Source organism: Dermacentor andersoni, chromosome 11 (genome assembly GCF_023375885.2).
Source record: "Dermacentor andersoni chromosome 11, qqDerAnde1_hic_scaffold, whole genome shotgun sequence".
NCBI lineage: Eukaryota > Metazoa > Arthropoda > Arachnida > Ixodida > Ixodidae > Dermacentor > Dermacentor andersoni.
In genome coordinates this window covers 23,416,313-23,432,733 of record NC_092824.1, presented here as the reverse complement: position 1 = coordinate 23,432,733, position 16,421 = coordinate 23,416,313, and the positions used below count along the sequence as shown (strand labels likewise).

The window sequence follows — 16,421 nt, the reverse complement described above, 5'->3', positions numbered from 1 at the left end:
CACAGATAACCTTAATGGCACAGATGACTAGTTGCTACTATGCTCCCACTAAGTTTGCAAGAACAGAGAGTCCTCCTGAGTTTGGTAGTGAGAGAAAGCCTGCCTGAGCAGAGCATTTAGCTGCTCCCCGAGCAATCGGAGGAGACACCTGACTGGGAATCTGTCACATCTTGGTCGCACTCCCACCTAAAAGGTGAGAGCGCCTCTAACTGTGCTCCGAGCTAGAGAGAGACGCTCTGAATGAACCAGACGAATTTAAAGTGTGCCACCAGAGCACGCTAGGGCCGTTCAAATGCAACCAGTGAAGTGTATGAGTTAGTTTTGTCTGGCATGCATAGCAGTGGCTCAGCAGCTATGGTGTTCTGTAGCTAAACTTAAGGTCGTGGGTTAAATTACCAGCCACAGCAAATGCATTCCTATGGAGGCGGCGTGCAGACACACTTATGTACTTAGATTTAGGTGCATGTTAAAAAACCCCAGAGGGGTCAAAATTACTCCAGAACCCATGGCTACAGCACATAGCTCATGCATTACTTTGAAACTTTAGACCCCATAATCCGATTTCAGTTTTGTCCGATTAAGTATTTTCGTTTTCCAAGACTCAAATGTCAATAAATTGGTGGTGAAGGTTGGTTATTAGCCAAGAAAATAAAAGGCGATGTTCAATGTTTCGAATTTCACTCGCAAACCATGTGCCAGTATACCAGTACGACATGGCTGATTTCAATGTAATGCCACACATTTGGCCTTTTTTGTTCAGAAAAAGTTGTGAAAACTCACTTGGTTGAGCCTTTAAAAAGTCCTTTAAAGTGCAATATATATATATTGTTATATATATATACTTTTAAATATAGTCCTATACACAGAATCATTTAAATCTCTTGGCATCACGAGGAATTAGCATGGAAACTTTAGTTCTGCCCTTCACTTTCCTGTCTTTTCTGGCTTACCAAGACTGTGCTCACAGTAAGAGTGACATTTATACTATATTCCAGAGATGCAACTCACAAATCCTTCACCAGGTTTGGGCATTACAAACAGACAAGCAGAGTGACACCCTTGAAGTGACAGTGATATCATGCAGTGATCTTGCAGTGATCTTGCAGTGACAGTCGATCACATCTGCAAAGTGTACAGTAGAACCCCGTTCATTCGTTTTGGAAAAAAAAAAAAACTCGAGAGAAAAAAAAACATACTATCCAGAACAATCCACCATTTGAAGTAACTAAAAAATTTCATGGACTCAACCGTAGCTAACATCTTCGCATTACGCAAAGCACTGTGCGAAGCGTTGTGCGAAGTGTCGCCGCCCGAATTGCCGACGCCTACCGATCCGGTGGGGCCCGAGAGGCCCGACACGCGCGTTGTCATTTTCCTATTGCGTTGTGTTTTGATGGCGACGGGAAACTGAAACAAAATCGAGTTGGTGGGCGAAGCCGAATGCTGCGCTGGAGCAAAACGTGACGCTCCATCACGTCGCGCCGCCTGCAACGAGGAACGGTGACGTGTTTGCGTTATCTCCTATTCAAGATGTGCCGTATGCTACCAGAAGCACTACGCCCCACGCGCTGTAAAATAGAATCATCGATAAGAATCATCGATATATACAGTTACGCTCATATTTTGCCGGTTCATACGTTCCCGGAATACACTATCTTTAGGAATCAATGTTCAGCACATGGTCAAACTCCCATCGTATGTTACGTTTTCTGACCGCTAGATCCTGTGTAAACAAGAAAATGCGCGAGGCGCCCGCGATCGAGAACAGTATATATCCGCCCGCCGCATCAGCTTCCCCGCAATGCTCGCCCACCCATCTAGTGTTCCCTATCGCGAACGTTGGTGCCGATAAATCAAACGTAACGGGATTGTACCAACGAGGTTCTGCTGTATTATACCTTGACATTCATTGTCGCAATTGCAGTTGCCAGTCACTCTTTGAGAAATATACAAGCATCGTACGCAGACCATATAGCCAAATCATGCTTGAAATTATAGAAGGTGTCGAGATTGTGCGCATGAGGAACATGTATATGAGCATGCGCTTTGGTTTGCCAGAACCATAAAGAAATTGATTTCCTTATGTCCTGATCTTAAAGCAAAATAAATTCTGCTCTGATATTGTTCTGTTCCCTTCTTTAAGCTGTGTAGTGCACCGGTATACTGCCGTGTGCCCTTTGTAGCTGTGCTACTATCGGCGGGAGCCCTGAAGGACAAGGAAAGAGAAGAGTCTCGCGCAGAGAACACAAGCAAGTCAGCGGACGAGGACAAGTGGTATGCTGGGCTGCTCTGCCGATGATGCTTTTCTGATAATGTGGCTGCGGTCGCCTTCAGCGGAGACATCCACATGCAGTGACCTTGGACGTGGACCACCAAGAATTAAACTGCAGCCCGGGCTCCCAATGAAGACAACCTGTGGATGGCACTGCCACCTGCACTGTCTTTCTACGTGAGCAAGCCAGTGGTCTGGTTCCTAGCTCCAGCTCGAGGCAGACTTCTTCCTACGCTGGTTCAGCTAACGGCAGGAAGAGCATGACCTTGTCTTGCTGGGTTGCTGCCCATTAGTCTTGAAAAAGGACTGTCGGGAATGGGGGCCGGATATACGCCGAGCTTAAAGTCTTTCTCGTCACCATGCAGATGTGGCCGGCCTATCAAGCTTGCAGCCACGACGACAACCACAACACCGGACTCTTAGGCACGCTCTACCTTGCATGGAACTTTGCCCTCTGTGATGCAAACACCTTGGACGAACCCGAGGCATAGAAGTCGCACTGCCTCATTAGTTCAGTCTCCGTCACATATGCAGTTCAACCCACTGCTTCCCTAGTGTGAGCCTCATGACATTGCGATCTCCACACCTTTTTTCTTTTGCTGTGTTGCATGCAGCCGAAGGGTCATCTTACAGGGCATGGTTTGGTTGATATGAGTTATTTCTGGTTATCTGATAGTCCTCCCATATTTATTAAACAGACCTGGAAATAAGTGTTTCAGTTGCAAGTAGTGCGCTCTGCATGTGTATGGGCCTATTCTTTTGTGTTGCGTGAATCATTGCACTTTCCGACAGCAAGTATTTCATGTGGTCTATCGAAAATAACTTTCGAAAACTCGATCGTGCTTATCAATTTTATCTTTAGAGAAAATTCGTGTCATTTCAGTTTGTGTCAATCTTCATTTTGCCTGCAGAAAGTATTGTTGGCTGCCAGGCATGGTTATAATTAAAAATATGCAGCTTTATTATAGCGGTCGCTAGAGGCCCAACCGTGGGCCAAGCATATGGTAGGAATTGCTCCTCTGCAACCCACTCATACCTGCTGGCCCCAAGCTCATAAAACCGACAAATTGTCATAACAATCACTTCTGATGATGGTCACTATGGAACGTAAGACTCAACAAGCCTTGCGAAGGTGGGACAATAATGGCTCTGCCTCCACAATGACTGTGACTAACAGCATATATATATATATATATATATATATATATATATATATATATATATATATATATATATATATATATATATATATATATATATATATAGCACAAAGAGCTGTGCACACACAAGTAAAAAGAAAACAAAGAACGGTATTGTGAACTGCTGTTTATGATATTCTAGGCAAAGAACAGCGCTCACCACCGATCCTGGAGAGAAGCTCTCTGGGCTGGCACCCGGCTCCAGCTCTAGTCGGAATGCTGATGACTGGTTGGGGGCCAAGGACTGCACACCATACAGGGTGTGTCCTACAATAGACACCAGTGGAGGTAGGGTGGCAGGAGTGGAAGCAGAGCACAGGGTTCTGTCAGTCACTGTCATTCACACACTAACCTTACTGCAAAATGCTAGCATATTAAAAAACTGGGTTGAGGCACTCCGGTATATCATACTGTTCTAATTTATAACTTATTTGTGTTACCTCACTATTGGTCAAGGACTATCAGCACGAGCGGCGTTCCCCGAGCAAAGCGCTGCAGAGATTGACCTACTAGAAAGTGCTGGAGAGGATGGGCCCCAGTATAGCGTTCCTCTTCTTTGCTACAATTACCCCTGGGAACGAAACGGGAGCCATCCGGTGACCTAAGATCTCCTCGCTATGAGTGGATCATTGTATGGTTTGAGGTGCTCGACGTTCATTCATTCATTCATTCATTCATTCATTCATTCATTCATTCATTCATTCATTCATTTATTCATTCATTCTTTATTTACAACATATTTTATTTCATCTATTATTTCATAAACTGTGATATCCTCAATTACCATAATATTCACCAATGATTGGATAGACTGCGTACATTCGGTGACTTGAGGAAGTTTGTTTGCTAGTTGCGGTCCTGTATTTACAAAACACTCGTTAAATTCATCAACTGTTTCCTGGTCAAGTACATCAGGCAATATACGCTGCTCTGAACGAAGCCCTACTGCACCTGTTACAATATTCCAAATTTTGCCTGTGTTGCCCTGAGCATTAATGATAAGAGAAGGGTGGTATTCTTGTTTTCTTTTACGCAGTAGAGACACCGACAGGTTCTTGAAACGCTTAAACTGGCGTAGATAATAATTATTGGTTTTAGCACGTTTCCACTTCTCATGCCATTTTTCTTTCTCCTTCAGTATGCGTAGGATGTCGCGAGTCATCCATGGGCATATAGGTGCAACATATCGACTCGAGGACTTGTCTGTGGTGCTCTGCAAGGCAGCACTCTGGACAATTGTAAAGAAATTTGTATATTCTTTGTTTATGTCGGTATGATGGGTATCAAAGAAGTTTACTTGTTGCAAGTTCTCGCGAACTAATCGATAGTCAATCTTTTTCTGTGGTTCATGACCAGATATGTTCGCGGTTATTTTTCCTTGGATTTTAACCATAACAAATATGGGTATGTGATCGGATATTGGATCTAGGTAAGTTCCAGCCCATCTGTTACATGTGATGCTTGTGAGCGCATGGTCTATTAAAGTACTAGAACTGCCTGTGATACGCGTTGGCTCTGTTATACGATTGCATATGTTATATGACTGTACAAGTAAGGTGTAATTGTTAGTTTCTCCAGAAACATCTATATTAAAGTCTCCTACAATTACTCCTACAACACGGTTACTTTGTTTAGAGGTTAAGATTTCTATAATTGATGCAAGTTTCTCAATAAAAATTGAAACAGCAGAACCGGGAGGCCGGTACACCACACCGACTGTTATACCACACTCAATTTTTACAAAAAGTGCCTCAAGTGTAAGGTCACTGATAGTAAGGGCAGGAAGAACTTCAAAAGCAATACTTTCTTTTATAAAGAAGGCAACACCACCTCCTCGTGCCCTTGAAACCCTTGGCATAGAGGAAAGTTTGTAGCCTGGTATAAATGGCAATTCTTTATCCTTGAGCCAGGCTTCCGTAATAGCAATCAAGTCGAAAAGAAAAGTGTGGTAAGCACCCGATACGTTAAGATTCCTTTGGATACTGTGCACATTGCAATGAAAAACTGAGAACACATCTTGGTGTTATATTAATTGATCAACTTGATCCAAACTAAAAGTCATGGTGAAACAGAAGGACAACAAGAAGATATGAACAGAAAAAAAAAAAACTATACAATTTGAGCCAAGTCACTCTCACTCTCAATTCTCAACATAGTTGAGGTTTCTGTCTTCCTCATGACGATCTTTCCTTGCCTCACGAGCAAAGCGCTGGAGAGATTGACCTACTAGAAAGTGCTGGAGAGGATGACCCAGAATAGCGTTCCTCTTCTTTACTACAATTACCCCTGCGAACGAAACGGGAGCCATCCGGTGACCTAAGATCTCCTCGCTATGAGTGGATCATTGTATGGCTTGAGGCGCTCGACGTTGACAATGTCTCGTCCACAATGTGTGAATATGGTTCAATGGGTTCAATCATGTAGTTGACAGGGGATGCGCATTCGACGATTTGGTAGGGCTCTTCCTACTTGGGTAGCAGTTTTGAAGAGAGACCAGGTGTAGCGGAAGAAACCGAGTGCCACACAAGAGCCCCAGGAAGGAAGGCTGGCACAGAAGTGGTGCCACCGCGAGTGCTCTTCTGGCGAATTTTAGGGAATTGGAGGTAAAGGCCTGTGTGAGATCGCGGCACTCTTCAGCATGTCTTGCCGTGGCAGAAATGCAGGGAAAACACGGGGAATCGGGGGCTGTCGGCTCATAGTGGTGCAAAATTAGCAGAGACGTTAGCAAACGACGGAGCTTTGTGAAAGCCTCGTCGCACTCGCTCGACCCTGTGGGGATACGCGACTCTCACGCATCCCCTGAGATGCTGTTTTCCCGCACGGCCCGCGTGGTCTGGCGCCCGCGGCGGTCGGAGTGGTACAAGCGCGGTGCGAGAGATGGCGCGACTATCGCGCCGCGGCGGGGTTACTCGGGCGCCGAGAGACAAGGCGCGTCCTCTTTGGTTCGAGGTCGTCGGCGGGCGCGGACGTCCGCGCGGGCGCCGTCGGATGCTTCTGCGAGACTGTCTCGCGTGGCCGCCTTCGAACGTGCCACCATTCGCGTGACTGTACACGCGAACGACCAGGCGTTGGGATCCAGCATGGGGCGAATATATTCGCTCGCAATGCGGTCGCGGTAAGTCGGACTTCTAGATTTGTCGCGCGCCCATCGGCATGTTTTGGGGATAGCAACTCGGCTAGCAGGCATTGATCTATGAAAGGTGCAATAAATGCCCTTGTGATTGTTTGCACTACTGTGTTGTCGTTCCTTTGTCCCAAGAGTACGGAGAAGAACCCCCTATCTCCTACATCTGGCTGCCCAACGTGGACCTCTTGGGGCATCGGACGATAATTTTAAGTGTTGCTTCGTTCAAGACCTTTGTTTGAACCGAAGCGTAGGCCTAGCGTGGATTTTGATCGCTAGCGTTGGCGGCGTGCTTTCTTGAGCGAGGCGACGGTGGCTGTAGTGTGTTTGAACTTATCAACATGCTAAGCCTTTTCGCAAGTGTTTTTTTTTTTAATGACATTCGTCAGTACGAGAGCCACGTGGTCTGCATCCTGGGAGAGCGAGGCTGAGCGCCCGCGGAGCAGTGGCAAGCCTGAAGCGAGTGAGTACGGAAGCCTCGTGGGTGGTCCGAATTTCTTATGTAAATAGCTTCTTCTATCTCTTTGACTCGGATGAAGTCGCGGCTCTGGGAGCCGGGTGGCCGCGGGCCACGGGTGCCACTACGGGCTGACTGGTATTGCGGCCTGGCACCGGGCGCTCCGACACCGTCTGGGACGGTGGGCGCCGTCAATTCGGATGCTGTGTGCACCGAGCGGAGTAGGACCACCTCACAGAGCTAACGTCTCCTCGCGGCTGCCTGTTTTGCGCCCATTTTGGGTGTTTTTGGATGCCGGTTGTTGTCAGGGTAGCGACGATTTAGGCCTAAGGCTTTACGAAGCTACCTGTCGCACGTGGAGGGACACAACCTGGTGGACCGTGGCGTTGAGGCGTTGAAATTTGCTTCCCTCATTCTATTTAGCCTCGCACGAATTGAAATTACTCGTTCGACTCAAGGAAGCGAGCTTCGTTCACGTGAACTTAGCGACTGAGTAGCCGCCCGATCTTTTGCTAGCCGAGTTGAACATCGTACCACGTGGGCGATCTTTTGCTAGCCGAGTTCAACATCGTACCACGTGGGCGATCTTTTGCTAGCCGAGTTCAACATCGTACCACGTGGGCGATCTTTTGCTAGCCGAGTTGAACATCGTACCACGTGGGCGATGCGCATGCAGAATTCCTCTCCCTTGCACTACTTTAGTGTTTGCCGAGTGTGTGGTGTTTACGCAGCATGATTGGAGTCACCCCTGGTTTGCCGTCACCTGCACATCGTCTGCGCTGCTGCCCCGGACTACCATCGAGCCACCCCGGGCGATGGTGATGCTGTGGCCAGTTCGGCGCGGCGACTTCGGCGGCCTCCTGTATCCAGCTCACAACCCTCGGCGGCGGACAAAAGAGCCGGCAGTCACCGACTGCTACGGCGGCTCTTGCCAGCAGGGCGCGTCGGCGCGAGCGACACTTGCTCGTACCGACTACTGCGTCGTCGTTTCCGGAGTCCTGGCCTGGAATCGTGCCGTCTTGTCTGCAAAGCTGCTGCTGTGACCGGCGGACGCCAGCGGTGTACCCCAAGGACAGTCGGCTCGCATGTTATGGACAGCGTGTGGACATTTCCCCGGCGCGGCCACTGTTGCATGTACCACCTTGTTCGCGAAGCACGTGTTGATGTTAGACTGTGTGAAATGTTTCGCCGGATTATGTAGTGATTTAAGGTTGGGGGGATGTGGGGATGCGCGACTCTCACGCATCCCCTGAGATGCTGTTTTCCCGCACGGCCCGCGTGGCCTGGCGCCCGCGGCGGTCGGAGTGGTACAAGCGCGGTGCGAGAGATGGCGCGACTATCGCGCCGCGGCGGGGTTACTCGGGCGCCGAGAGACAAGGCGCGTCCTCTTTGGTTCGAGGTCGTCGGCGGGCGCGGACGTCCGCGCGGGCGCCGTCGGATGCTTCTGCGAGACTGTCTCGCGTGGCCGCCTTCGAACGTGCCACCATTCGCGTGACTGTTCACGCGAACGACCAGGCGTTGGGATCCAGCATGGGGCGAATATATTCGCTCGCAATGCGGTCGCGGTAAGTCGGACTTCTAGATTTGTCGCGCGCCCATCGGCATGTTTTGGGGATAGCAACTCGTCTAGCAGGCATTGATCTATGAAAGGTGCAATAAATGCCCTTGTGATTGTTTGCACTACTGTGTTGTCGTTCCTTTGTCCCAAGAGTACGGAGGAGAACCCCGTACCTCCCACAACCCCAAAGTGAGGGGACCGTTGCTTCTAAGTAGTTTTGCTCAGGAGCGATATGATGGCGGCAAAAGTGTGAACAAAGCGTCTGAAGTAAGTGCAGAGACCTATGAAATGTTTGCTGGAGAGGTTGACCCAGTAGAAAGCGCTGAAGAGGGTGGCCTACTATAGCGTTTCTCTTCTTCGCTACACTCCACAACAATCTTCGCTACAATATTCTTCGCTTCCAACAGTCCATAGGTATCTCCTGTCGTCCTTGTTACGAAGAAAGATGGTTCGGTGTGGCTCTGTTTGGACTATGGGCAGCTCAACAAGATTACTCGCAAGGGCATTTACCCTCTCCCACGACTGACAGCCTGCAAGGTGCCAAATCTTTTTCATCTCTACTACTACTGAATTTGCTACCACTGCTAATACTTCCGCTGCTACCGGTTGCATCTGGGCTGGCCGCAGCCATCACTTGTCTGCTGTCATCATCATCATCATCATATTTTAGGTCCACTGGAGGAGGAAGGCCTCTCCCTGCGATCTCCAATTACTCCTGTCCTGTGCCAACTGATTTCAACTAGCGCCTACGAATTTCCTAATTTCATCGCCCCACCTAGTCTTCTGCCGTCCTCGACTGCGCTTCCCTTTAGTGGTACCCATTCTGTAACCCTAATGGTCCATATCTAACCTGCACATTACATGTCCTCCCCAACTCCATTTTTTTCTCTTATTGTCGATTAGAATATCAGCTGTACCCGTTAGCTCTCTGATCGAAACCGCTCTCTCTGTCTCTTAACATTATGCCTAGAGATCTTCGTTCCATCATTCCTTGTGCGGTCCTTAACTTGTTCTCAAGCTTCTTCGTCAGTCTCTGAGTCCCTGCCCCATATGTCAGCACTGGTGAAATGCACTGATTGTACACTTTCCTTTTCAATGATAATGGTAAGCTTCCAGTCGGGAGCTGACAATGTCTGCCATATGCGCTCCAATCCATTTTTATTCTTCTGTAAATTTACTTCTCATGATCAAAGTTCCCTGTGATTAATCGACCTAGGTAAACATACTCCTTAACAGACCCTAGAGGCTGACTGGTGATCCTGAACTCTTGTTCCCTTGTCTGACTATTGATGCATTTATCTTTGTCGTCTGCATATTAATCTTCAACCTCACTCTTACACTCTCTCTGTTAAGGTCCTCAATCATTTGTTGTAACTTGTCTGCAGTGTTACTGAATAGAACAATGTTACCTGCAAACCAAAGGTTGCTGATATATTCCCTGTTGATCCTTACTCCTAAGCATTCCCAGTTTAATAGCTTGAATACTTCTTACAAGCATGCAGTGAATAGCATTGGAGAGATTGTCTCTCCTTGTCTGACCCCTTTATGAGTATCTTCCTACTTTTCTTTTGTAGAAATTAGGTAGCTGTGGAATCTCTGGAGATATTTTCCAAGATATTTACGTACGCGGTCTGTACTCCTTGATTACATAATGCGTTTATGACTGCTGGTATCTCTACTGAATCAAATGCCTTTTCGTAATCTATGAAAGCCATATAGAGTGGCTGACTGTACTCTGCAGATTTCTCGATAACGTCATTATTGAAATGGATGCGATCCATTCTAGAGTATCGCTTCCTGAAGCCAGCCTGTTCCCTTGGTTGACTAAAGTCCACTGTTGCCCTTGTATTATTGCAAATTATCTTGGTGAATATTTTATATAATACTGGGAGTACATAAGCTATTGGGCCTATAATTTTCAATTCTTTAACATCTCCCTTTTTGTGGATTAGTATAATGTTTGCATTCTTCCAGTTTTCTGGGACCCTTGAAGTTGATATACGATATACACTTCGTATAGAGAGCCGCCAGTTTTTCAAGCATTATGTCTCCTTCATCTTTGATTAAATAGACTGTTATTCCATCTTCTCCTGCCACTTTTCCCCGTTTCATGTCTTGCAAGGCCCTTCTGACCTCATCGCTAGTTATAGGAGGAGTTTCTGCAACTTGTTCGATACTGCTTCAAATGGAGGTGTCGTGGCTCCTCTGGGGATATATCTGTACAGGTCAGTATAGAATTCTTCCGCTGCTTTTGCTATACCTTCCAAGATTGCTCATGATATTACCCTGCTTATCTTTCAGTGCATAAATCTTGGTTTGTCCTATGCCAAATTTCCTTCTTACTGATTTCAGGCAGCGACCATTTTTTTACAGCTTCTTCAGTTTTTTTCACGTTATAATTTTGAATATCCCTCATTTTCGCCTTGTTGATTAGTTCTGACAGTTGGGAAAATTCTATTTGATCTGTTGAGTTGGACACTTTCATTCTTTGTCTTTTCTTTATTAGGTCCTTCGTTACTTGGGAGAACTTGCCTGCTGGTTCCCTTGGTGCATTGCCTCCCACCTCAACTGCTGCCTCTAAAGTCAGCCTAGTTACAGTTTCATTCATTACCTCTATGTCATTTTCATCTCCCTGTTCTAAGGCTGCATATTTGTTTGCAAGTACCAGCCTGAATTTGTCTGCTTTTACCCTTACTGCCTCTAGGCTGACCTGTTTCTTCTTGACCAATTTTACTCTTTCTCTCTTCAAGTTAAGGTGAATCCTAGCCCTCACTAATCTATGATCACTGCACTTTACCCTACCTATCACTTCTACATCCTGCACTATGCTGGGATCAGCAGAAAGTATGCAGTCAATTTCATTTCTTGTTTCACCATTAGGGCTTTTCCAGGTCCACTTTCTGTTGCTACGCTTTCTGAAAAAGGTGTTCATTACTCGCAGCTTATTCCTTTCTGCGAATTCTACCAGCATGTCTCCTCTGGTGTTGCTAGAATCGCCGCCGTAATTGCCAATTGCTTGTTCACCAGCCTGCTTTTTCCCCACTTTCGTATTGAAGTCGCCTATGACTACAGTATACTGAGTTTGCACTTTTCTCATCATTCATTCAACATCTTCATAAAACTGATCTACTTCCTCATCATCGTGATTGGATGTGGGAGCGTAGGCTTGTACTACCTTTAATCTATACCTCTTATTATGTTTGATTACGACTGATGCTACCCTCTTATTAATGCTGTAGAATTTGTCAATGTTGCCCGCTATGTCCTTATGAATTACGCATCCTACCTCGTATTGCTTCTTATCTGGGAGACATCTATAGCAGAGGACATGGCCATTAGTCAGCACTATATAAGCCTCACCAGTTCTAATCTCACTAAGGCCAATGATATCCCAAACAATGTCTGAGACTTCCTCAAAAAGTCCTGCTAAGCTAGCCTCACTCGACAGAGTTTGGGTGTTAAAGGTTGCCAAGTTCAGTTTCCATTGGCTATGTTTAACGAATGTGGCCAAGATTGCCTTACGTGGAGACCTCCACAAGCTACAGCTTCCTTTTAAAAACGAGCAGACAGACTGGCCTAGGAATGTTACTGTGTGACCTACCTCTGGCAGCAATGCCGTACACACGCTGCAGGGGCTCCCCATAGGCAAGCACAAAGTCACCCAGGTCGCGACCTGGTCGTGGACCTCGCGCGCCTGCCCAGTAGCAGAGCACCCGGCGCCGCTCACGGTCCGCCACACACACCACATTCATGGTGGGCACGTAGGTCACGCCGTGTGGGACCAGCATACGCTCTGCGACATCAAGAACAAAAGACCTGAATGCTTCTATCCCTGAACCGTACTACTCAAAAAGGCAGACAGTGGGTCCACGAGAAATCAAAATGTGCATTTGACTCATTAACGAAGTATCACTAATTCAGATTTACTAATTATTTTATGCCACTATTGCAGTTTATGAATAGTAGCCAGAAGGCATAGAAGGCATATCGACTGGGAAAAAATTCTGAGGATGGGACACTGGTTTTGAGATATGTGCTGTCAAACTTGCAGTAATAGTACAGTGTTATTCCACTTACTTATGATGTGAAGCATTTTCGTCGAATGCAGATCGTATTTTTTTCTGCCGGGTATCTGACCGTTTTTGTGGATCGATCCGGAAGGCTGTGCAGTCTAACACAGCGTCTCAAACAGTGACCTAGGACTGCATTTAGAGCACACGCAGCTATTATCCAATGCCCAGATGGTGCTCAATGTGACCTTCAGACCCGGTACAGTGCCGATGAAATAATGTGCAGTCCTTTACTGCTTGACTCATCCACTCTTGGAGTCTAGGCGTAGCACACCTGGGTTCTTCCACAATTGCACATTGACGTTGGCCATGACGAACACTGGGCTTGATCCACCTTAACCGGTGAATACACCCGTAAATCTACCAGTGATGTTACCGGTCAAGAAACAGTCGAAAAAACAATCAGTGAACCGATGGACATTATTTGACTAATTATGTCAAGTGATGTACGCATGCATAATTGTGCACACTCTTAACAATGTAAAGATGTACATAATCATCATCTGTAACCATGCCATGTAATATAAAAACTTCATCTTTACAACCTGTGGTGTACGTTTCGCTTCAGAAAATTACCATGGCTTGTGGGTGCCCTTGTACTACCAAGCAACAGTGCTTTGCATTACGCAGTGCTCCAGTGGAGTTGTGGGTGCGAAATTTTTTTGTAATCAAACGCAGTTTGAAGAACTGAAGCACGAAAGTAGCTGGAATGCCAGTGCATTTCGTCACACAATTTCAAAGTGAATGTCTTGAAACTGGTGTCATCCTGACAATTCATTCTACGTGCGTACAACTTGCGAACTCTCTGGCTACAATTTGTACCTGAACTGCAAAATTTGCCGCAAAGTAATTACTAGAAAAACTTAATTAGTACATTTTTATAATTAGTTGATTACACAGTTTGTATCCGCCTCTTCAAGCAATCCACATCAAGGAATAGAACTGTAGTAGCAGTCACAGTCTATTTCTAAAAAAAATTCTGTTAGCATTAAAATAAAACGCCATATATTTTGCAGGACTACGCTTCTAGAAACATCGCAATGTTTGTTTCATGCCAATAAAAGACTTCAGTGCAGAGGAAATTGCGCACAGACGGGCTGCACAATTGTTCCACAATTCAAATCGGTTGCAACAAACAGGCTCTATTGAGGTGGTTGCACTGGTGAACTTGTAGGTCATGGTCTGGCGGGTGCTACCACCAGATCTTAGCCGGAGGTCCACACACAAACGGCGCTGCATTCCCACAAGATCCTAGCAGGTTGCCCGAGGACAAGAACATACCAGAGCAAATATATTCACAACAGGATGAGGCATGCGTCTGCTGCGGCAAAAATCCGGAGACAACTCGGTACATCCTTATAGAATGCAAAGGTATTCATCCCGCGAAACCCTCAGAGGACGTCCACCTTCCAGAAGTGCTGGGATTCAAAGCAGATGGACATATTAGCTGGTCAGCAGTTGAGATAAGCAAGAGATGCTTAGAGTATTGGTGGGAAGAAAGCAGGGAAGAGATTGATAGGATCGGATCCTTTACAGGCATAGGTAGCGGTAGAAGGTAGGTAAAGAAGTTTTAAGGAAGTAAGGAAAGATGAAAGAGAGATAGGCAAAATGCTGGACTTCTAAGCATGTACAGATTACCTAATTGGCTCCAGCAGGCTAGGTGACACTATGTCACCACTCTGTTTCCAAGATGATGCCTATAAATCATCATCATCATCAAGTGTCTACCTAACATAGTGCCAATATGACAGTGAATAGACAGCACCAGTAAGTTCTCCTCTAGAAAGACTAAAGAAAATTGAGCCAACAACACCTCATTTGACATCAAAATACAATGTAATTTTTCCGTATCAGTGACTGACTACTATTAACCAAATATAGATGGGACGTACGTTACGTTCTGGGCATGTGATATATAGCTTCAGAGTGGTGGGTTTGATCCAACTCTACAGTGGCAATCTTGTAGCTTACAGAAGCTCTGTTCTAGGTAAGCGTGTTACTTCGGCACCTTTAAACACTAATTTATAAATTTACCTGCACTTAAAAATATTTGAGTTTTTAAAGGTCATGAATATGCTTACATCTGTGGTTTAACTCTGGGCTGGTTAGGCATGCCATTACATTTTCAAAGCAGCGCTACTTGACAATACTTCCAGCAGATAATGGAGCAGGACTTGTTGCCTTTACAGCAGCAAAATTTAGCAGCTGAGCCCTTGAGGTTACGTCTTCTGCGCTCTTTCATTGACGCAGTGCATCCTTAAACATAGCTAATCGTATACTAAAGGCAAATTAACTCATATCAGCATTAGGCTGAGCCAAATGTGAATCACAGATGTGAATAACTGAAGCACGCACTGCTTTTTTCAAGTAGAGGGATTCCAGAGACAAGAAAATGACAGACATAAGACACAGCTGGTGCTCTGTGGATATACAGTACTGGCTCCCACGACTAAATGCAATTCGCTTCATAATTAGCAAATTGTAGCCAACCACTGATAGTAAAAGAAGTTGATTACACTGAATTTCATGTTGTTGTTTAGTCAGTCTTATTGTTACACAAAACCTCACCGGCACTGCCTCCTCATGCAGCCATGTTGGTGCTTTTTGTGGGAGTGTAGTGCCCTCTCTCTGCAATCCTTTCACTCAAATTAGCCAGCAACAGCCGACAGCGCATAACCCATAATATCACCAATGCAGCCGTGCAGATATAACATGCTGTTGCAAGCCCTTTAAAGTGTGGAAGCAACATTTGCGTGGCTCCTTCAGTCACCGTTCTCTCTGCACCTGAGTCACCTTAGCACTATTTGGCATAAAACAAACAATGCAAGCTTTCTTAACAAGTAACACCTAACAATCTTGGTTGATTTAATGTCTGCCTTTGACATGTTCTTTTGAAGACATATGCTGTGACTGAACAAAGCAGCACGACAGCTTTATCAGAATCAATAAATGCAAAGCAAGAACTCTCTTTAAGTATAGAAGACTAGGAAAGCATAAAAACTACATTGACTTGAATCCTTGCCTGGCTTTTTTTTTTACATACTGCACACCCTTGGGTGGACAGTTTCAAAATTACAGACATTATAAAAAACCAACAACGAAAACTGTTTCAAGGTTAATGTAATAAGATATAATGCAATACAAATGAATACAGAACAACAGAATCTGTTTCTATATTAGTTCAATAATAGCGCTACAATAAAAGAGGTATGAAACGGTACAACAGTGCTACTTTAGTGTGGTAACAAAGACTAGGAAGATGCATGGATTAATTTGTTCTGATGTGAAACAATGCGCGAAAAATACGAATATAAGTGTCAGTTCTAGCAAAATAAAGTGTTAGAGAGTTAGCGTGATGGTTGAGTGCTTAAAGTACTATTACTTTAGTTAGAAGGGCAGAGGTTTCAATAATGAAGAATGCGCGGTTACCCTGGAGCCCGATGTCAGTGAGGTGGGCACCATCCCGGGTGAATACGGCAATGCGGTGGTTGCAGTAGCCGTCACTAACAAAGATGCGGCCTGAAGGACCCAAGGCAACACCTGTTGGCTTGCAGAAATGGTATCTACCGCCACCTGGTTCGAAGGCGCGGCCCAGCACCAGTGGAGGGCCTGACGACCCGAACCTGAAAACCTGTACAGTCAAATGAAAGGTTTTCTTTCAAGGCTGGAATCCTGCTCAATCAAATCATTGTACGCCATGAAACACTTCAGAATTTTGTTGGTGCCCACCTGTTACAAGCT

At 45.8% G+C, this 16,421-nt stretch overlaps 1 protein-coding gene across 1 annotated transcript in view; it reads right to left on the bottom strand.

Moving 5' to 3' along the window:
* Positions 1 to 16,421, bottom strand: part of LOC126517450 (peptidyl-alpha-hydroxyglycine alpha-amidating lyase 1-like) — a 36,634-nt gene that overhangs the window by 6,681 nt on the left and 13,532 nt on the right. The window contains exons 5-7 of the mRNA XM_050167172.3: positions 16,110 to 16,311; positions 12,212 to 12,403; positions 3,632 to 3,738 (exon numbers count right to left, since the gene is read on the bottom strand). Of these exons, the coding sequence (XP_050023129.1) occupies positions 3,632 to 3,738; positions 12,212 to 12,403; positions 16,110 to 16,311 (501 nt within the window). The remainder of the gene's footprint in view (positions 1 to 3,631; positions 3,739 to 12,211; positions 12,404 to 16,109; positions 16,312 to 16,421) is intronic.